Here is a 21649-nt window from a genome sequence, read left to right on the forward strand (position 1 = left end):
GGGATAAAAATGGCATCTTTTTGTATACAATTTTATTAGAAGTTTTATAAGGAAGATAAAAAGTAATATAAACTAATTTAATATAAGGAAGGAAAAAGAAAAAGTGAAATCCAAGAGAAAAGTAAAAATGCAAGAAAGGAAGAAAGTAAAAAAAAAATTAAAAAGATACAAAAAAGTGGCTTGCAATCTTCTTTATAGCAATTAAGTATAATAAATTTACCTCTTTCTGTAAAGTTACAATGCAGCTTTCTTCTTTCCATGGCCAGCTTTCTGCAGCCAACTAGCCACGGGACAAGAGTTACACTAATATCAAAAAAATGGTGCAATAGAATCATTATAGAAAGGATGCAAAGGGAAGGACAAAATATGTGTATGACAAAAATTAAAATGCTCTTTATTATTTTAAATAATTGAATTGAATTCTTGAGTTGTCCTGCGGCATGTTGTCCCATTCCACACCCTTTTGCTCTCAAATGATCACCAGACCCCACCAGGAAACTGCCCAAGAAATGAGCTGGAGCTTCTGAGGTTGCATGTGTTTCTCTCCCCAGCTAATTTCCTCTCTTAGCCTCCTTTTTATAGCAGTCATTGGTCTTCCAGACTCTGCTGCACATCACTGGCTGTTGCTCTACTTGTTGGGATAAGTCTTCTTTGATGAGTGATTTTCACTTAGTGCAGGGGTAGGCAACCTTGGCTCTTTTATGACTCGTGGACTTCAACTCCCAGAATTCCTGAGCCAGCCATGTTGAGGGGAAAGGGAGAGTTTCCAAGCTGAGCCATGCTGGCTCAGGAATTCTGGGAGTTGAAGTCCACGAGTCATAAAAGAGCCAAGGTTGCCCACCCCTGAGTCTTAGTGGCTGATTTCTAGACTCATCTGGTTTCAAATCTGTTCACTCATTGGTCTTCATATGTCCAAGTCCGCATTTCTTAGATTGTTTTGTTCTTTGCTTGCTTCGTGGCTCTGTTTGCTGATTTTTTCCTCTTACCTTCCCCAAGTAGTTACTGACTTCAGATAAAATCCATAATGTTCACTAGAGTTTTAGATGCTACATTTCTGGGCTAGGGATCTGTGGGGAGATGAAGAGAGAATGATTATATGGGGCTTAGGTACAGCTTGTAAGAGTTAGATATAGGAGGGGGGAAAAAGGGCTGAGAAGAATCAATAAATATCCCAGTGTGTGATGACAAAACCTTATAGATACCAGTTTGAGATACTGTATTAAGACAAAAAAACCCAGAAGGGGTATAAATATAATAAATAAACCTTACATTTAGAAGTATATGTGCATATTTCAAGGAATACATTTTTTAATTTTACAGTACTATAATGTGAAATATATATTAGCTTATTTCCCAAAAGACCTATAACTTTGTCAACTTTCTGAAGGCCATTTAGAAAATGTAGAATAAGGAAATGTTCTCAGTAACCTTCATCCCCATTTTTTTCTTCTCACGATTGCTTTCTGATTTACAACACATTGTATGAGTTCCTTATCTTTCTTGAGGAAGCCTATGACGAAAGAAAATATTTGTTATTGAGAAATGATTAGTGATTTGCTGGCAGCACAAGATCTGTCAATTTGTTCTCTCACATTGTTCTGCAGATCTATTCCCCTCACAAAATTTGTCCCCAAAGAAGTGGGCATTAGAAGTGAGAACTTGAAATCCATTTTAAAAACCATTTTCCTGCTTGTAGGTTAGTTGGTATATTTATGATACACTGCATGAAATCAGCAGTGCCTACAAATGGAGGTCAGGATACTTCCACATTAGGACTCAGTGCCAATTGCAAAATATGTTTCTGTTCTGTTCCTAGCCTACATGAGTCCTTGTTATGCTCACAAGGAAACACCCCTCTTTTAGGAAACAGGCAGGAACCACAAGAAAAAACCAACCCCTTTTATTCTCACAGACTTGAGTCAATGTCCAAGGCAAACAAACACAGTCCACAGAAACTTGATCCTCTACTTGAATGGTTGCCTTCGGGAACCAGCACCTCCCACACCTTCCCTTTTATAATTCAGCCAAGGCATGGCTTCCTAATGCCTTCTCCTTTGCCTTTGGAGCCACCCCATTGCATTCCTACTCACTTCTCTTGCTTGTGCTTTCGTGCATCCTGGATTTATCCCAATTGTTCTTCATCACTGTCCAACTCAAGCTCCCAGCACAGCTGTGTCTCAACCTGAGTGCGAGTAGAGGGGCCAGGCTCCTCGTCCGACTGCAAGTCTTGGTGCTCCTCAGAGCCTTCCTCTGACTCTAATGTCACTCCAGGTCCCTCCTCCTCATCTGATTCCTCAGACTCAGCTGCCAGATCCACTGGCTGGCAAGGAATCACAACAGTTTCTAAGGTGTTAGTAATGTCCGTAAGGTAAAAAGTTAAAAGTTTCCATATCCAATCATGTCTGAGTTAGGGTGCAATGCTCATCTCTGTTTCTTAGCCGATGGAGCCAAACTTGTTTGAAGACATTTTCTGTGGCCAGCACAGCTACTACCTTCCCACCAGTGATACTGATTAATCTACTTGCATTTGCATACTTTCGAAGTGCTAGGTGGGCAGGAGCTGGAGCAGGAACAGGAGCTCACCCTGTTGCACAGAGTTTGGGACTTGAACCGGGACTGTCAGCTCCCCAACTGACAAGCTGTCCAACTAACCGCTGAACCATTGCAACCTCTTAATGCCCATAAGCTAAGCCTATATATTTTCAAATCTAGTGTATTTGAAATTGCAGGAAAAAATGTTGCTTTTTTTTTTTACATGATGCAACTCTGCGGAGGTTGCAGGCAATCTGTTTACTATTTTTAAGAACTTTTTCCTTACCCTTCCTCCTGGGCTTCAGCTGCCCTAGAAGGTCTGTCAAGGAGAAAGTTTGACAACTTTGTGGGTGCTTCTTAGAGGAATCTTTTGAATCGTTTTATTTTGCTTGGGGGTTTTTTTCTTGTTTTTTTTGCATACTGCCGGAAAAAACATGTACCGTATGACATAAGTATTGAATATGAATAGACATCACTTTATTTTATTTCCTTTTATATGGCTTGAGGCGAAGGGATTTTTTCTCTCTCTCTCTCTTAAGACTTGCAGCAGTTTAGAGTACAGGACTGTTTCTCTGATTGTCAGATAACATAGTCACTGACTGTTTTTTTAAGGAATTAAGAAATGAAAATGGTGAAAATAGTCTACTTACCTGTCATCAAAGTAAAATTTTAGTTGTTTTCTAGTACTCATTTAGAACAGAGATTCTACATCTAGATGGAGATGTGTTAGCCCTCAGACAAGACAAAACTTCATAAAGTGCTCAGGTTAAAGTTTCTATCAAATCTGGCATAATTCTGGACTTTTGAAATCCTTAGACTATACCCCAACTTCTATTGCTGCTCATTTGCCCTTTTGATAAAGTGCAAAGAGCTATTGCACCCATTACCCAGAAGAAATTTGAATAAGCTATGGAGAATACCGATAACAGGGAACTGCTACTGATTTTAGCCATTGATACATATTTTCAATTAATTGACTGTCTCATTCATAATTTACACTTTGTAATATTTGTTTTAGAAAATAATTGGCATATTTCAGTAAAAGGTTTAGTATACAGTAGTTGAAGCAAAGTGAACCATACTGTCGAAACATACCTATCAGATTATCTACAGTGTCATTGCATTAAGTATTATATTTAAAGATGTTAAATCTATAATAGAATTGGATAATATGAATTTCAACATTACCTAGAGGTAATATTTTAATTACATGCACCAAATAAGTAAACCTCCACCCCTTTAGATTTTCATACATAGTTATATTGTATTTGCCATTCCAAAATATTTAACCTTGTTGCGGTTTAAATGTCTTTTTTCTCCACCCTGCTATGAGTCCACCTAAAGTTAGAAATTGAAGCCGAGAACACAATTAGCTTTGTTTCTACTTGAAAACTGCTTTTGGATTTTATGCTTGAGGTGGAAAAAAAATGTAACTTTGATTTTGAGTTTTGCCAATTAGATAGGTTTGTTTTTATAGAAACGGCTACTTTATATTATTATATAAAAGTAAAAGGCTGAGATTTGATGCTATTATCTTATTCTACTGCATCAAAAGGAGTCAAAAGTCAATTTTATTTCTTTTTTCCCTTTGTCCTACACTTTTCCCTTCCCTTTTCCCTCCATTATTTTCCTATTATTTTCGTTTGTATTTTATATTATGTTTGGACAAACTAATAAAAATTTGAATGATTAAAATACGAAAGTGATGCCAAGATTAAAGGATCCATTCTTTTGCCTATTTAGGTCTTATTTGGATGGAATCAAACAAATTAATTGAGGAACCAGGGGATTGGTTCTTCACCAAGAAGAAAGACATAGAGAGAGGGAGGGAGAGGGCATAAGCAGTTTCTTCAGAAAATGCACAATTTAGATTGAAGAATCAGAGTTAAACAGCTTAGCTATCCAAGCTTTTATTGATTCACCTGGATAAATTCCCAGCAAGTGCAGGTGTAAGATATGCCTAGAAGTCTCACACTTCTGGAGGACAGCATGTTGAGTAAATATGATTTATGATCTTACATATAACAGGATAAAATGTCTATCTACAATTGCAATTCCCAATATTTCCTCTTTGCCATCCATAATGTTTAAGGACCTCCATATAAGACAGAGGCTGGTAAAGTGATACCTTCAGGCACTCCGGGACATTGAGTTCACACGATTGGTTGGTGCAGGATCAAATTTAAATCAAACTGAGTTAAATAAGAGGATTGTGTTCTTATTTGAAATATCCTGATTTGGGAATCCCACAAGTTTTTGGCCATTTTTTTTCCAAAAAAAATATTTCAGTGCTTGGAATATGGTCCATTTGCAGTGCCCATATGGTCCACCAGTGGTCCCTAAACACAGGCTGAGAATCAGTACTTGCTATCACCCTAGTTGATTTACATTTTCATGGAAGATGCCATGTAACCTTCCTGAACGTGTTGCTTATCTTGTAATCTTTAGCCATTTAGGTGTAAAATAATGTAACAGATTATAGGGGTGTTTTGATAACAAAAGCTCTTGCATTTTCATATGTGTGCAGTTCCAAGGTCAAGTAAATCTTCATGTTTTTGAAGACTGGTGTGGTGCATCTATTGAACAATTGAGGAGAAATCTTCACTTTCCTTTGTATCCTCATGTGAGTATCACTTAATTCAGGATTTTCTAATAGTTTGTTGACTAATGACCAGATTCACAAATCATTCTGAACCCAAAATGGCTGGGTTCGCAAGTCCCACTAATCTCCCACCAAACTTGCACAATGAATGGAATCAGTGTAGAGGGCAATCTTTTCTTATTTGGAGACACATTTAGAAATGTATGAGTATGTGATTATACTCCAAATAAATTGCTACCATAAGAGGACTTGTACATTCACAAAGATTGAGCCCCGGTGAGCCACAAAGAGCCACCAGCTTTAAAAAATGTGTATGAACAGGCCACTCAAATTTGACTTTTGAGTGTGTTTAAATAGAGGGAGAGGTTTTTGCATTAATTTTTTTTATTATTCATGTTTAAACATCACAGATAAACCTTCCCTCCCTATGGTCTTGGTTGCTCTTCACTGCCTTTCTTACCATTTGTATTAACAATAAAATCTGCAACTTGGTTCTTGATTAATGTCCTCTAAATTATGATTATGGCTTTCTGACAAAATATTTTCATAACTAAGATTTGCTCTTTATAAAAGCATTTAGACCTAATTTTAATTATTAGGTCTGGAAAACATGTGTATGAAGAATGCGTAAACAAATGCTTCCGATGCTCCCTGTATAAGATATAAGGGCATATAAATTGGAATGAGTTCAAGGCTAGGCTTAGGCTAAGTTTGTTATTATTATAATTAATAAAGCATAGCTCTTTGGATATGTCAACTGTATTTTTAAACTTGGTTTATACAAGATTACATGTTGGCAAGAACTGGAATTATAGGGCTGAAGTTGCGGCTACAGTTGGTACTTTGGGATCCACACTGCTATGTTATGTGCAAGTTGTACCTAAATTGCTCACTGCTTTAAAAGCCAGAGATTACTGACAACAACAATTATATTTGTAAAAATGATTATTAAGACATTTAGCTTAAAACTTCTAACTATTCAGGGAAGTAGAGCCTTAAGCTTGAAACAACACATTGTTTCTTTTGTTTCTTGCCCATGCTGTATTTCTCTGAATAGCCCTGATCTTATTTCAGAATTCCCAACCATTCCTTTTTATTCTTTTATTCCCAACCATTCCTTTTTATTCTTTCTCCTCCATTCCTTTATCTTAGTCCAGCTCAATTTAGTAATGCTAACATTTCCTTTTTCTTCTACTTCTAGATACGGACTACTTTGAAGAAGCTAGCAGTATCACCAAAATGGAAAAACTATGGATTGCGGATATTTGGTTACTTGCATCCATACAAGGATGGTAAGAGGAGAGTAAAACTGGCTATATTGCAAATAACTTTTCAAGTGTAGAATAACTTGGCTCTAAGAGACTTCCATAGCTTTTAAATAGCATTATTAATGTGTTTTTTTACATTTGCTACTCCCTTGTCAGGGTTGCTGCTGAGTAAATACATAGAGTGTGGCAGGACATATCCCATGGATTAGCATATGCTTAAATGTATTGCACTAAATTCAAGTCCTTTTCTTAGATAATGTCATTTTTTATTGCAGATTCATGTTTGATCCAGGCCTGGAGTTATCACAGGTTTCTGTACATACAGATAGTATTCTGTTTATCGCCTCTGGCTTTATTCTGTATTATTAACCCTTATATTTTCTATTGCTTACATTTCTTTTGTCTTACTTTTCTGTTTAAACTTTATACTCCTCACCAAATTCAAGTAATCCTCGACTTACAACCACAACTGAGCCCAAAATTTCCATTACTAAGTGAGACATTTGTTGAGTGAGTTTTGTCCCATTTTCTTGCCACAGTTGTTAAGTGAACCACTGCAGTTGTTAAGTTAGTAGCAGGGTTTTAAGTGGATCTGGCTTCCCCATTGACTTTGCTTGTCAGAAGGTCCCAAAAGGTGATCACATGATCCTGGGACACTCCCGACTGTCATAAATATGAACCAGTTGCCAAGTCTCTGAATTTTGATCAGGTGACCATGAGGATGCTGCAATGGTCGTAATTGTGAAAAACGGTCATAAGTCACTTTTTCCAGTGCTGTTGTAAATTCAAACAGTCACTAATGTTATTAGTTGAGGACTGCTTTTATAGTACAAACCTGTACAAGCTCCAAAGGTAAGTTGTGTTTGAAGCTTCTTAAATGGAATAATAATAATAATAATAACAACAATAACAACAACAACAACAATGTTGGAAGGGACCTTGGAGGTCATCTAGTCCAACCCAACCCCCTGCTCAGGCAGGAAGCCCTATACCATTTCAGACTGTCCAGTCTCTTCTTAAAAACTTCCAGTGTTGGAGCATTCACAAATGGATACTTGGCAAAAGCTGCTTTCACAATGGATGCAACCTGTACTTTGGTAGATGGTAAAAATAAGAATGATTAAAAATAAAGCAAGTATTAGGAAAATGAGTCTCATTAAACATCTATTAATGAGTGCAGATTGGTACCATGAGGTTTAATTGTACTGCTATTGGATTTATTCCAATTTTTGCAAATTGTTACCATGTGAAATGAGAGAGAGAGAGAGAGACAGACAGACAGACAGACATACATTATATCATTGGAAATGATATGTTTATTAAAGATATATCATTCTGCTTCCTTCCACTGGCATGGAACACTATTTTCCATCTTTTTCAAATATTTCTTACTGTTAAGTCCAGTTTTGTTTTTGAATTTCTGTAGGTATGTTCCAGTTTGCGATTGGGGCTGATGACAATGCTGAATTTTGGCTGAGCCAAGGAAAAAACATCTCAGAGCTTCAACTGATGGCCAGCGTAGGCAAGGTGATCATCCACATTCTCTCAATTCTTTATTTCATGTACAACAAGGAAATTGCTTGTTCATATAAATTAATAAATATTAATTTATGTATTTGAAATCGATACAACTTTACTATATCAGCACACTATTGAGGTTAATTAATGCTTCACCCATTATATGTTTATGTTTGACAGCTGTTGTATGTTCTTGAATGGTATCCCATTAAAAATTGTAGAATTACCTGGGACTCTTACAGAGACCAAGGATACCAACTGTCAGATTTGTAGCAGGATACAAAATGGGAAAATCTGTATAACTGAAATGAGAAAATAATGTAAAACAGTTTCCTATTTAATTCTACTATCTACAGACACCTAAAGTAGCACAGAACTGCAGAAGAGTTAAAAATGTATAGCAACTTGTCTTGTGCATAGTATTAACATTTCATAACCATATATGTTTATTATGTTTTGGATGCATTAATTCAAGGGCCATGGGGATTCTGATTCCAGTTTTGATGAGTTCTTAAACTGTGAAAATAATCTCTCTGCGATGTTTGGGTTACACAAGTGAAGATGACAATGATAAATTTAAATTCATGGATTATCATACGAAGTCACATTTAAAAAGTATTTGAATATTTTAAAAGCAAGGGTCTTTTTTTACTTTATAAAATTTTTAAAAATGGCAACAAAAGGCATAAGAGCATGCTTAAAATTTTTGTGCCTACGTTAGCCAGCTCGGGAAATGTCTTATTTAATTCATGTACACACGCATGCCTGCATATATTCATTCAATATTTACAGCTCATAATTTTTGCTCAGTCGCTTGCCTTCTCCTTTTGACCCCATTTACTCAGTCACAGCCACAATGCATCCATCTAAATGTGGGTCAGCCGAGAAATGACACTATAGCAAATTGCAAATCTAGCAGCTGAATGAATAGTCACTGCCTCTTCTACACTTCTCCTCTTTTTATATCTCTCATTCAGCTTTGACATCAATGCTGTTCTGTCTTAAAGGTCAAGAGCAGGGGTAGGCAACCTTAGCTCTTTAATGACTCATGGACTTCAACTCCCAGAATTCCTGAGCCAGCATGACTGGCTCAGGAATTCTGGGAGTTGAAGTCCACGAGCCATAAAAGAGCCAAGGTTGCCTACCCCTGGTCAAGAGCAAATAGCAATCAAGAACATTCATGCGTTTAACTACAGTTGAAGACGTACATTATGTTATTTAATCTGATTAAACCCTTGTACACTATTACACAGTCTGTGAAAAAAAACGTGTTCTGGCTTTATGTGTCTGAAGCCTAACATAAAAGGGATGTTTTGTATCTTTGTTCAGACTGGAAAAGAGTGGACAGCACCAGGTGAATTTGGGAAATTTAGAAGCCAAAAGTCAAGACTCGTGAAGTGAGTAAACTGAGATCTTAATTCTATTTTGTACATTACTCAACTGGATACAAGCCAGGTAGCCATATCTTCTTTCCCATCTTAAACCCAGTCTGCAAATCTTTTGTCATGGTGTGTGTATATTTTGAAAAAAAACAACCAATTCTAAACCACTTTCCAAAATATTTGCGAGTGGAGTTTTTATTTCCTCAAAATAATTTCAGAGTGCTCCCTAGTGGCTAGTAGTACAATTTTCTACACATCTATTGATCTAGTAGAAAAGAATATTTGTAATTTAGGATTAAACTGTGGGATCCTTGGTGCTCTCTGAGTTTGGTGGTTTTCTTGCACACATCGCATTACTAAACTACGTAGCATCACCAGTGCTAATATGATGGCACTGATGATGTTATCTAATTTGATAAGGAAACAGTCTGCAAGAAAATCACCAAGCTCAGAGAGCACCAAGGATCCCACATTATTAATCCCCCTTTTCCCTGGGTTATTTCTCCATTTGCACCTAACCTTAGCATTAAAAAGTTCTGGCAATATCTTGTTTCCACCAATTTTCCTTGGCATGGCTCTCATCTCGTTCCTAATTCAGGAATGAGACAGATTTATGTCATCCTTAGATGTAGCAATGTTAAAGGAGTGTTTCCCCCTCTTTAAGGCAACTAGTTTCAGCAACAGGCTTTACAAGGTTTGTAAAATCTTTTATGCTTCCCCACCCATGACGTTAGATTAGAGGCTAACTGAGATATTTCGTAGCTGCTTCAAAATTATGCAGATATGCTTCTTCCTTTCTAATCTGCAATCACTGTCATCTGTCAGTGTTCTGCTTGACAGCTTGATGCAGAATTTTCCAGTACAGATCATCTGCTCAGCTGGCTGTAGTGTGAGAGTTTGAACTATACTGATTTAATGCAAGGTTAAACCTTTACATTGTTGGAAGGATGGACCCGGCCTCCGCCCCCCCAACCCACCCCCCAATCACCACTACCATCCCAAAGATAACATGGAAAGCTCTAGAAGTTGCCTTGTGTTCCCAAAAGGAAACTAAGAAAAATCTGAAGTAAAGTGCTGTTCATGCTTCAACTAACTTTATAACTCCAGTCTGTTGTGGGGTCGTGTCAACCGTCCCATTGGCATATGTAGCAAAAGAAACTCCTGGGACATTATTTTACCAAGAGTATGCCTTTACTGATAGATCCATATAGGCACAGTAGGGAACGGTTCCTGGAATTGGGTATGTGTAGTTTAATGAAGAGAAGGGTGAGGGGTGACATGATAGCAGTCTTCCAATATCTCAGGGGCCGCCACAAAGAAGAGGGAGTCAAGCTATTCTCCAAAGCACCTGAAAGCAGGACAAGAAGCAACGGATGGAAACTAGTCAAGGAGAGAAGCAACCTAGAACTAAGGAGAAACTTCCTGACAGTTAGAACAACTAACCAGCGGAACAACCTGCCTCCAGAAGTGGTGAAGTCAGTTCTGATGTTTTCCTGCGAAAACTGGATAGTTTAAAATCCCCTTTTTTCCCCATTGGGCCACCCACATGTCCATTGTCCACCAATCCAGTGCCATCTCTTTGTTTTTGGGAAACAATCTGCTCCCCTCAGAAGACTCTCATCGTTGGACCTTGAGGTGTCAGGTTTCTCCCAGGCCTCATATGAATTCCTCAATTTCCTCCCAGCCACCCATACATTCCAATCATACCCCTCCCTCCTCCCTTGTTTCTGTTGTTTGGCTGCAAGCAAAAGTGCACAGGAGTGGGACATGACAGGTCGTTTATTGTACTCAGTTCTGAAAGTTTAGTTTAGTGGTTGAGTCATCAGACTAGAAATTGGGAGACCATGAATTCTAGTCCCACCTTAAGCACAAAGACTCTTTCTCAGCTCTAGGAAGGAGGAAGCAAGGACAAACCACGTCTAAAAATATTTTCAAGGAAAACTTCAGAACCTTGTCCGGACAGTCGATGAAGTCAATACTGATTTGAAGGCACTTGATACAAAAATTACAAGAGTGGATCTATAAGGAATGGATTCCCAAGTCATCCTGCCATACCAGTAATGGGGATCTTTTTCCTCCCAACCTGTGATGAGTGGAAGAGGGAGAAAACAAAGCCAGAAGACTGTACCAATCACCCACTGCTCGTGCTTTATCAGGACAACTCCGTTTAGTAGTGACCCAGAGCAAGAGGCAGATAATGATTGGCAACAAGCACACTGAATGTCACCCCGGTGTAGTTTTCGACCGACTCAAGGATACTTGGCTAGTGCTTTAATCCAGCGGTAGGGAAAGAGTATCTGCCATGCTTTATTTCTGCATTTTTCAAATGCCAAGTATACGTTCACATGTTATTAAAGGATTGATTGAAGTGATCATACGGCACCTTAATTATCTGTACATTGGCTACTCCATACACTGGAATTCAACATGCACAAAGAATACATTATGGGTTTCTCCATTACCTTCCATAATATTCCTATGTCAGCTGATTGATTGACTTTACCACCTAGAACAGGGGTTTCAAACTGCCGGCCCGCAGGCCGAATGCATCATCCGGAAGCTGCACACACCCCATTGCCGGCAATGGCAAAACCAGGGCTTTTTTTTGTCATAGAAGGTCCAGAACGGAGTTCCGGCACCTTTTTTGGATGGAACCTTGTAGGATAGGCAAGGCGGATTGTATGACGTGTGTGAGTTCCGGCACTTTTTTTTTTTTACAAAAAAAGCACTGGGCAAAACTGTCCCGATATGTTGCATGACGTCACATGACGTCACAAGTTTGACATGTCTGACCTAGATGGTCCAAAATTTTGTAGAACCAAGTGACGGGACCTCTTAAATAGAAAGAATTGAGAGAAGGTGTGAAGAAAATGGTCCCACATCCTTCTCACATGGATGTGGGAAGAAAGTAATCTCATCATTTTCCTAAACAAGTGGGTTTATGCATTTCTTGGAAACTAGTCCAAAATGTCCTTTTCATTTTCAATACCTTTAATACACTGTATTGATAGCAAAAGACTTATTTTGCTTTTAATCTCTTTTCTTCCCTTGCAGATTGTCAGCTGCAAACAAATATTACTTTGAAATTCTACACAAACAAAATGACAAAGGAACAGATCACGTGGAAGTTGCAGTAAGTTCACTAGATAGATTTGTATTTGGTTGTCTATACAGGGATTTGATTTAGGAGTTTTGGCAATAGATAGTTCATGGAGCAACTTTTGCTTTCTTCTTGATGGAGAAAGCATCTTCTTTCTGATATAGTATATGAAGTTAATATTAGTAGCAATTTTTCATATGAACAGTGATTGAGACAGTTGAATTAGTCAAAATGCTCAGCCACCTTAAGCATATCTAAGTGGAAAAGGAGGAGGAGGAGGTTGTTGTTGTTGTTAGTTGAGAATTCATGTCCGACCCATTGCAACCCCATGGACAACGTTCCTCCAGGCCTTCCTGTCCTCTACCATCTTCTGGAGTCCATTTAAGCTCACGCCTACTGCTTCAGTGACTCCATCCAGCCACCTCATTCTCTGTCGTCCCCTTCTTCTATTGCCTTCAATCTTTCCCAGCATTAGGCTCTTCTCCAGTGAGTCCGACCTTCTCATTAGGTGCCCAAAGTACTTGAGTTTCAACTTCAGGATGTGGCCTTCTAAAGAGAGGAAGAGGTTACTCAAGAGGAAAAAATAAAGAAAAGATTGCATGTATCTCAGATCCTACCTGTTAGTTTATCACATCCCAGAGACCCAAAATAGAAGCTGTTGGTTCCATGTTCTTATACAGCTTAGTCTCTCCTTAAGAAAAATGCAAATATGATTTTTGCCAAAGAGTTTTATTTTAAATTGTACTCAAGTACTTTCTACCATTCACTTTGCAAAGCTTTCTTGCTGTGTGAAGCAAGTCCTAAAATTTCAAGCCAAATTATATTTCGCTCACTAACTTTACAAAATATTTCTGAAATAGTTTCCTTGACCTTGTCGATCAGAAATTGTAATCTGGAAAATCAAACACAGCTCAACATCCAGAAGTCAGTAAATCTCCTGTAGCTAAGGTGCATTTAGATTAATCTCTGTTTTCTCTCCCAGTTAACAAATCTATAAAACGTGTATGCATCTGTCTTCTTCTTTCAGTGGAGATTGGATAATCCTGAAGCCAAGTTTACTATTATTGATTCTGAATTCCTCTCCCTTTATGTCGGTAAGTCTTTCCATGCCATAAAACTACTTAACGGCAGCAGTTTCTTCTCTGACTTCATTACCTCTTTTTATCTGAAACGCTTTGTCACAAATGCTAGTGCATAGAAAACAGAAGTTTTCTAAATATGTTTAAACAGTTGATAGATTTCACAGGGTGTCAAGAGAAAAAATTGATTGGTTTATACAATACAGTCTCTTGACTAAGGCGCCCTTTGATCATCCTTTACTATATGCTCCTACCAAATGAGATGAAATAACCTTTTATTAAGATGACACCTTTATGGATGATGTTAGGCCATGTTTTACTTCTTTAAAGTATAACTAATTTCTCTAAAGTTAACAATGGGGCCAGTGAATAACTATTGCAGAAAATTGGGGCTATCATAGAAACAACATTTTGGGGCATTCCTGTCTCTTATTCACCAGAAATAGGACACTACCAACAATTTTTCATGAGTGATACTTCAGTAATATCTGGTTAGCAAGAGGTGATCCTGAGCTTATCCAGATGCCATGCCATATAGAGCATTGTAGGTTTAAATCAGCACTTTGATTTGACCCTTGAAACTTATTGACAATCAATATAAGGCTCACAAAATTAATGTCACATACCCATAGTACTGAGCACCTGACAACATGTGAACTGCTTCATTTTGGACCACTTGTAGTTTTCATGTGGTCTTCAGATGCATTCTATGGCATTGCAGGATTCCAGATGTAATGAGATTGTGAGTCACTCTAGCATGATCCTCTAATAATTATATTCCCAACTGGCACACCAGCTGGATCTGGAAAGTAGACCTCCTGGCCACAACCTATGGCTGCTCTTCCAGTAATAGCTCCAAGTCTATAAGATCCCCAAGACATGGACCTTCTCTAACAGGAAAAATGCATGAGAAGAACAGGGTGGAAAAGATGGGGTAGCAACTCGGAAAGAATAGGAGAAAATGTAACTACATCAGGTCAGAGTTGATGTATTTTTCTCCCTGTACCATGTATGTTTCCGGTGCATAGGAAGAGTATGAGTACAGGGCAACCAGGAGAAAAGGGACCTTGAAGTAGGATCCAAATCTTTTGCTTCTCCTGACATTGGAGTTCCAGTATTGGCATAGAATTTCATAGGGCAATTATTTCCTATCCTGGGGTCATTAGACATGTTGTCATTAGACATATCCTGGCTTGTCTGGAAATTGCCAACCTGAGAAGCCTGAATCTAGACTTCTAGATGTCTAGATGTCTTCTAGAAGTGACATTTCCTCAAGTGCTGCCTTGTGTCCTAAAAAAATGAATTATTTCTCCATTCTTCCATCTATCATACTTCATTAGCGTTTCTTTCTTTATATCTTAGATGAAACTCTTCTCAAAATGGATGAAGTTGCTCATATCCCACAGACACCAGCCACTCGGGCAAACCAGATGCTGCATAGTCAGGATGCTATAGAACATCCAGCTGACATGCTGAAAGCTGACCCCCGGGACACAATTTATTCATGTAAACATTCTGATGTTCTGTTTGACCACTCTTCAGAGTTCAGTTGCAGCAGTAGGGCAAGAATAGTCGATTTTTTTAAAAAAAAATCCAATACAAAAAAGAAACAAGACCAAATAAGCCTACTACTGATGAAGCTAGATCCCCAAATACTCTCTGGAACAATCTGATCTTCACAAGACTCACGCAGCTGCTTCAAAAGCTGACAGGGGGCTTTTATATATATGTTTGTCTATGCCATAGACAATGCTTCTGCTGGAACCACCAGCAAAACAAACTGGCTCTGCCTGCCCATACAGCAGAGACAACTGGGGAAGTGCTTCATTTGCACTATCGTGCTTTTCAAATCACCTCTTTCAAAAAAAAAATTTATGTAGCCCTAATATTCAGAAATGAAGGAGGCCAAACTGCCAACATTAATTCAAGGTGGTCTGCAACATGAGTTTAAGGTTCAAGAGATGATGTTTGATAGCTTGGAAATGTAGCCTTTGCAATTGCCTCTTTTTCGTTTATTTTTGGTCTTTTTAGTGCCTCTCTTAAGGAAAAACCACGTCCGCAGGATGATTCCAGAATGTCAATACAAACCAAGTTATGTGGTCAATGGATTCAAACTACAGCGCTACCAGGGTCTTAATTTTGTGAGTCTCATTTCTCAATTAAAGTCTTTTTGCAGCTTATGCACATTGCCAACTGGAGGTATCAAACGATGGCTTGTATTGAAATAACATAGTTGTACATAGTATCATCTGGTAGTTGCCTATCAACCAATAGTTGTATAATATTAAAGCCTAGTGGGGAATTTGGTCCTGATTCTGATGAGCATTCCGCATTAGTTGTGGAGTTATTTTTTCACTAATTAATCCTATCCAAGCTTTATTTGCTTGCTGTACTGCCATAAGGAAATAATTTGAGTCTTACCTAGCTCACTTGCAGTAGAGATCTTTGCGACAATGGGCCTCATTATTCAGTTTTGTATGATGGCAGCAGAAATGGACCTCCCAAAATGTTTAAAACCCCCAAATCTCAAAAAATGATTTGTCTAATATTATTTTTCATGATTTTACCCTTTAAGAGTTCAAGATCCCAGATGAAAACTCCCAAATATTGTTTGGCAGTTCCAAAATTTTATTTCATTGCTTTTAAATATTTTAGATATTAAATTTTTGTTGTATGGCATTTAGAGATGCCTCTGATATATACCATGACCCATCTATGCATTATGATCCTACTGGATAGAAAGTTTGGAAACTAAGGTTATCTTTAGTTGTATAGTCAGTTCACACTTCCAGCCTTACTGTGAAGAAGCATAATGTCTTATTTCTCATGTATGATTAATTGAATGACATGACTTTTTGAAACTCTGACCCTAATTGGTAAAATCTGCTGCATTAAATTAGCCTCTGCTAATTCATCCTTCCGTTTGAAGGAATCTTGCTAGAAATTATCTTTATGCTGACATTATGGCTCTACTTCATGCTTTCTGGGAATTCCAGTTGTGTTCTCAATGCACCTATAGCAGTGGTCCCCAACCCATGGGCTGCGTCCCAATACCGGGCCGCAGCCTGTTCGGAACCAGGCCACATGAACAAGAATGCATGTGTGTACAAAACTCCACTCGCTGAGTGGAGAGCACTTGTCACTCACACATACCCCGCACTGGCCCAGGCGCACTGCTGATGTATAGCGTGCTAAACTGGGAAAGTTTGGACTAGAAAATATTCTAAAATCCGTTGCTCAGAATGGGATTAACCTCAAATAAGCATGTAGAGGGTTGACCCTGAGTATCTTTATGTTAATCAAATAATAGCCAACTGTTAATACCCAACTGTATTAATTGTGGACTTATGGGAGTTGAAATGCAACATAGTGGAAGGCCCTAGCCTAGACTGAGTAATTTTGCTGAAAAAATATATGTTTGTTGCTCTTGGGGAGGCCCTTGAAGGATTTGAATGACAGAGATGCTAATTTTACCTGGTTATGTTTCCATGATTTTGATTGTTTTTGAGAATGAATGTTTGGCTGAAAGGCTTTAAAATATTTAAATGATTTATTAATTGCCTTTCCAATCTCTGAATATCATAGAGCCAGTTTGGAGGTTGTTTTTATAGGGAAAATAGGAACCGGAATGTATGTTGGTTATACTTGTCGCCTTGAATTATTTGTAAAAATAATAAAGGCAGGAAAAAAATTAAATAAAATAATAAAATAAAATAACAATAACATAAATAATAAAATAAAATAAAGCTGTGTTTCCAGGTTCGACTGTCCTTTGTGTATCCCAATGACTACACTCGGTTGACCCACATGGATTCACTTAACAAATGCATGTACCAGGAAAGTGAGTTGTATCTGAACAGGTAAATAAACTCCTCCCATAACTTTTTTTTATGACTGCTAAAATCCTTTTCAACAACTGGAATTTTCCTTTAGGATAATGGGTTCATAGAATGATTGATAGTGTATTAAATCTGAAAGGTGATTGAAAAGACTTATGCACTTTTAAATTTTTTGTTTTCTGATTAAAAAATAGCGATAATCCATTTGTCAGGGATTGGTGGCTAGAATTTCTTGGCATTCTTTCTGGGTTTGTCCCTGCCTGAGATAAATATTTCATGAACATCAAGAATTAGCTGATGCGGTAAAAAAAAAAGCTGAGAATTCACTGACATGTAATTTTTCTGTGTTTTGGGAAAGGCAATTTGGTTGTCTGAAGCTTGAAAGTGGCACACTTTGGGAAAATTGTCATCAATTGATTCTCTTGGTTGCATAAAATAGTTCCTAGAAGCTGAAGGCATGCAAATAGTCCTCAACGTATGACTGGTCATTTAATGACCATTCAAAGTTACAACCTGTCTGGAAAAAAAGACAGGTACTGAAGTGCCTAAATTGCACCCTACCCCCACTTCAGGTGCCCCACAACACGATTGTTTTTATGGCCCTTTGCATCATCCCATGGTCATGTAACTGGGTTTTGTGATGGTTTTGCCAAAATAGTTCCATAGCAAACGATGGATTCACTTAACAACTGCAATGTTTGTTTAATGATTGCTGCATTCCGGCTGTCTCAAAAATGTTTTAAAATTGGGTTGGTTGCCCTGATTCATTTTGTGACCATCACGACATATGACCATCATGGGCTGGCTCCATTACGGTTGTATATCAAGGAGGGGATATCAAATGCTGGCCCTGTGAAGTAACTGGCATAAATCTTGCAGGTTTGGATTTTCCAAGTACATGCAAATGGATCCACCCGAAGACGGATCAAAAATACCAGGTACGTATCTTTATGTCAGATGCGAAAGCTAGCTTTATCTTTTTCTCTCTCTTGTGCTTTAAGGCTGATAAATGATAAAAAAATGCTTTAGCGTTTAGCATTAGAAGAAGAAGAAGTTGGAAGGGCCTTGGAGGTCATCTAGTCCAACCCCCTGCTCAGGCAGGAAACCCTATACCATTTCAGACAAGTGGCTGTCCAGTCTCTTCTTAAAAACCTCCAGTGTTGGAGCATTCACCACCTCTGGAGGCAGGTTGTTCCACTGGTTAATTGTTCTAACTGTCAGGAAGTTTCTCCTTAGTTCCAAGTTGCTTCTCTCCTTGACTAGTTTCCATCCGTTGCTTCTTGTCCTGCTTTCAGGTGCTTTGGAGAATAGCTTGACTCCCTCTTCTTTGGGGCAGCCCCTTTTTCCCTTGCAAACAGCAACCCAGGCACAATTTATACTGTGGAAATATCTTATTTCTCAACTGTCACAATGAACAAGTTGGCCACTCTTACAGAAGCTACATTTTAGGTCTTTTTTATTTAAACAATAATGCTTAAAAATAAAAATGAAATCCCTTCAAAGATTGGGTGAAATAGAATATATTATATAGCTTTAGCACAAATACTTTGTGAATAAAAATTATTTTATTTATTTTTTTATTTTAATTCCATTTTATATCCCGCCCTTCTCCGAAGACTCAGGGCGGCTTACAAGCTTAGCAGTAGCCTTCATTCTATGTATATGCCTGCTTATTAGGGCTTTCACACACACCCCAAGCGGCATTATTACAAAAATGGCTTTTTTTTTTGAAGTGCGTAACATTTTCTAGGTGGAAAGACTTTAGGTTTGAGAGACTTCCTTCCCGGAATAGTTGTTGAAGCCAGAATAAAATATATATTTGAATTAGTTTCATTTGTTTATACTGCATTTAGCAAAACTTAAATGCTGTTGATATGGATATAGGCAAGCACATCATCATATGATTGGAGACCCAATTTTATGACCATTTTTTACCATGGTCATTAAATGAATCCCCATGGTTGTTAACTGAATTGTACAGTCATTAACTGAATTTGGTTTCCTCGGTTGACTTTGCTTGTCAGAAGCTGACTGGAAAGGTCACAAATTGCAATTTTGTACTGCAAGATGCTGCAACTGTAAAAAAAAATACAAGTCAGTTGCCAAGCACCCAAATTGTGGGATTGTTGCAGTGGTTTGTAACTTTGAAAATGGGCCATAAGTCACTTTTTATCAGGCTGTTGTAACTTTAAGCCGTCTTTAAATGAACAGTCATAAGTCGAGGACTACCTGCACGCTATTGTATATAGAAAGGTGGGGAAGTTCCCTGGAGGCTTTTGCAGATTACATTTGCAGCACTTCAGTTTTGTACTCGGTACAACAATGCCACTCTCCTACTTTCTACAGCACTCTTCAAAAACCTTTATGCACCTCTTAGCTTAAGAAACAATAGCTCTTTGAGATTGGATCAAAGCAAGAAAGTGAGCAAGCGGTTAACTTCATTGCTTCGTCAAAACTAGGAGACAAAATAACTGATACAATCAATACAGTCAGAATACAGCTGGAAAGGACCTTGGAGGTTTTCTAGTCCAACCCCCTGCTCATGCAGGAGACCCTGGGCCTATACCGTTTCAGACATGTGACTGTCCAGTCTCTTCTTAAAAACTTCCAGTGATGAAGCACCTACAACTTCTGGAGGCAAGCAGTTCCACGGGTTAATTGTCCTCACTGTTAGGAAGTTTCTCCTTAATTCCAGGTTGCTTCTCTCCTTGATTAGTTTCCAACCATTGTTTCTTGCCCTGTATGATATGTAATTTTATTATTTCTTTTTAAATAGCACGTGATTGGTGAAACATAACTACTACTATAGATATGAAGTACAATCAAAAATATATGACTGCTAACAGAACCAGAAGAGAATGTACAGAATAGCGATGCAAAGAGAGACATTTGAAGAAACTAAAAATATATTCATGAAGTGCTAAGATAGAACTAGCTCAATGGTTAAACATATTATTAGACCATCTGTTCCTCCTAGATTTTGGAACAACTTGTTATTTCAGTAGAATGATACTTGTGTAATAGAGGTTTAATGTTCAATTATTTAGGTGCCTTAGCATACTGAATATAAATAAGAGAAAGAAAAAGTGGATATTTGGTAACTATAATTTCTTTCAGCTTATGAAGAGGACAATTTTGATGATGATCAGTATGCAGATCCAGAAGCAGCAGAGATAAAGCCAACAGAAGACCATGTTGCAGCTGTTCAGTATGACAATGTTTATGCTGACCCAGCTCAGAAACGTCGGAATATCTTGTCAGTTATCAAAAAAAGACAGAAGAAAGACGAGAACAGATATAAAACTAAAGCAGAAAGTTATTCTGCAGCAAGGACCTCACATTTGATATTCAGTGAAAATTTTCAAAACCTTCAAGACGGGAATGTCCACAGATCGACAACCAAGAAGAAAGAAGGAGGCAAGGATTTGCAGACTGACAAAAGACCCAGGATGACTAAGGAACGTGGAAATACAACAAGAGAAGCCAGTCAAGCTCAGTTAGGCTTTAATGCAACCAGAAACAAAAACGCCTTATTGGATACCATCAAAACTGGAAGGGACCCCCAAAAAGTTGAAGAAGAAACAGGCAAGACAACCCTCCGAGAACAGCCTATCCATGAGGACCAGTGGCTTAATCAAGTAGCTTCTTACATAGCCCAACATAGAGCTGCAGATGCCGCTAATGTCGTTTTTGGTAGGAAGGATCTAGATTCCAAGCAGCAAGTCAGGACTGATTCTTCCCACCCAGCAACACGAAAGGAAGATGCTGTTACAATAGTGGTAGAGGAAAATGAAGACGAAGAAGAAGAAGAAAATGAAGATGATTTATTTGCTGCTCCTCCTCTTTTCTATGACCCAGTAGTGAATTGGAAGCAGACTTTCAAGGCAAGCAATGTAGACTTCCAAGCTTTACGGTCAGACTGGATTGATTTGAAGTGTAACACTTCAGGGAACCTGCTCTTAAAAGAGAAGGAAGCCTTAATGGTTGTTCAAGTATTCCTTAAAAAACTGAAGCAGAAGACCAAAGGGTAAGATGGAAGAGAACTTGCAGTCACTCTGATCTTTACAAAATGTGACGATGTTTTGTTGAAGACTTAGGAAGTAAGGCATATAAAGGGTCTTTTGTTTCTACTATTCAGACATTTCTAGTTGGCAGACCAGATTGACACAGATGAAAATATCAAATTATGTAGCCAAATCTCACTGCTAACTAGACAAGGCAGCAATATATAGTTGGAACTAGGGTGCTGATCTTGGATGCAAAATCTTATTAGTGATCAGTCCCACGTACCCAACAAGGCATACCTCCAGTTAAAGATGGGATAGAGCA

The 21649-nt window shown here is 38.1% G+C and overlaps 1 protein-coding gene across 3 annotated transcripts in view; it reads left to right on the forward strand.

The window, feature by feature from the left end:
- B4GALNT3 (beta-1,4-N-acetyl-galactosaminyltransferase 3) overlaps nucleotides 1-21649 on the forward strand; it is a 91146-nt gene that overhangs the window by 54923 nt on the left and 14574 nt on the right. For all 3 annotated transcript variants that reach the window (XR_014026783.1, XR_014026784.1, XM_081330305.1), the window contains exons 4-14: nucleotides 5060-5155; nucleotides 6336-6426; nucleotides 7829-7929; nucleotides 9250-9317; nucleotides 12357-12435; nucleotides 13430-13496; nucleotides 14844-14987; nucleotides 15513-15622; nucleotides 17241-17341; nucleotides 18200-18258; nucleotides 20438-21347. Coding sequence is in view for 1 of the 3 variants with exons in the window: in XM_081330305.1 (XP_081186431.1) it covers nucleotides 5060-5155; nucleotides 6336-6426; nucleotides 7829-7929; nucleotides 9250-9317; nucleotides 12357-12435; nucleotides 13430-13496; nucleotides 14844-14987; nucleotides 15513-15622; nucleotides 17241-17341; nucleotides 18200-18258; nucleotides 20438-21347 (1826 nt within the window). In the remaining 2 variants the exon portion in view is untranslated. The remainder of the gene's footprint in view (nucleotides 1-5059; nucleotides 5156-6335; nucleotides 6427-7828; nucleotides 7930-9249; nucleotides 9318-12356; nucleotides 12436-13429; nucleotides 13497-14843; nucleotides 14988-15512; nucleotides 15623-17240; nucleotides 17342-18199; nucleotides 18259-20437; nucleotides 21348-21649) is intronic.

This window comes from Vipera berus, assembly GCF_964194415.1.
Source record: "Vipera berus genome assembly, chromosome: 6".
Lineage (NCBI taxonomy): Eukaryota > Metazoa > Chordata > Lepidosauria > Squamata > Viperidae > Vipera > Vipera berus.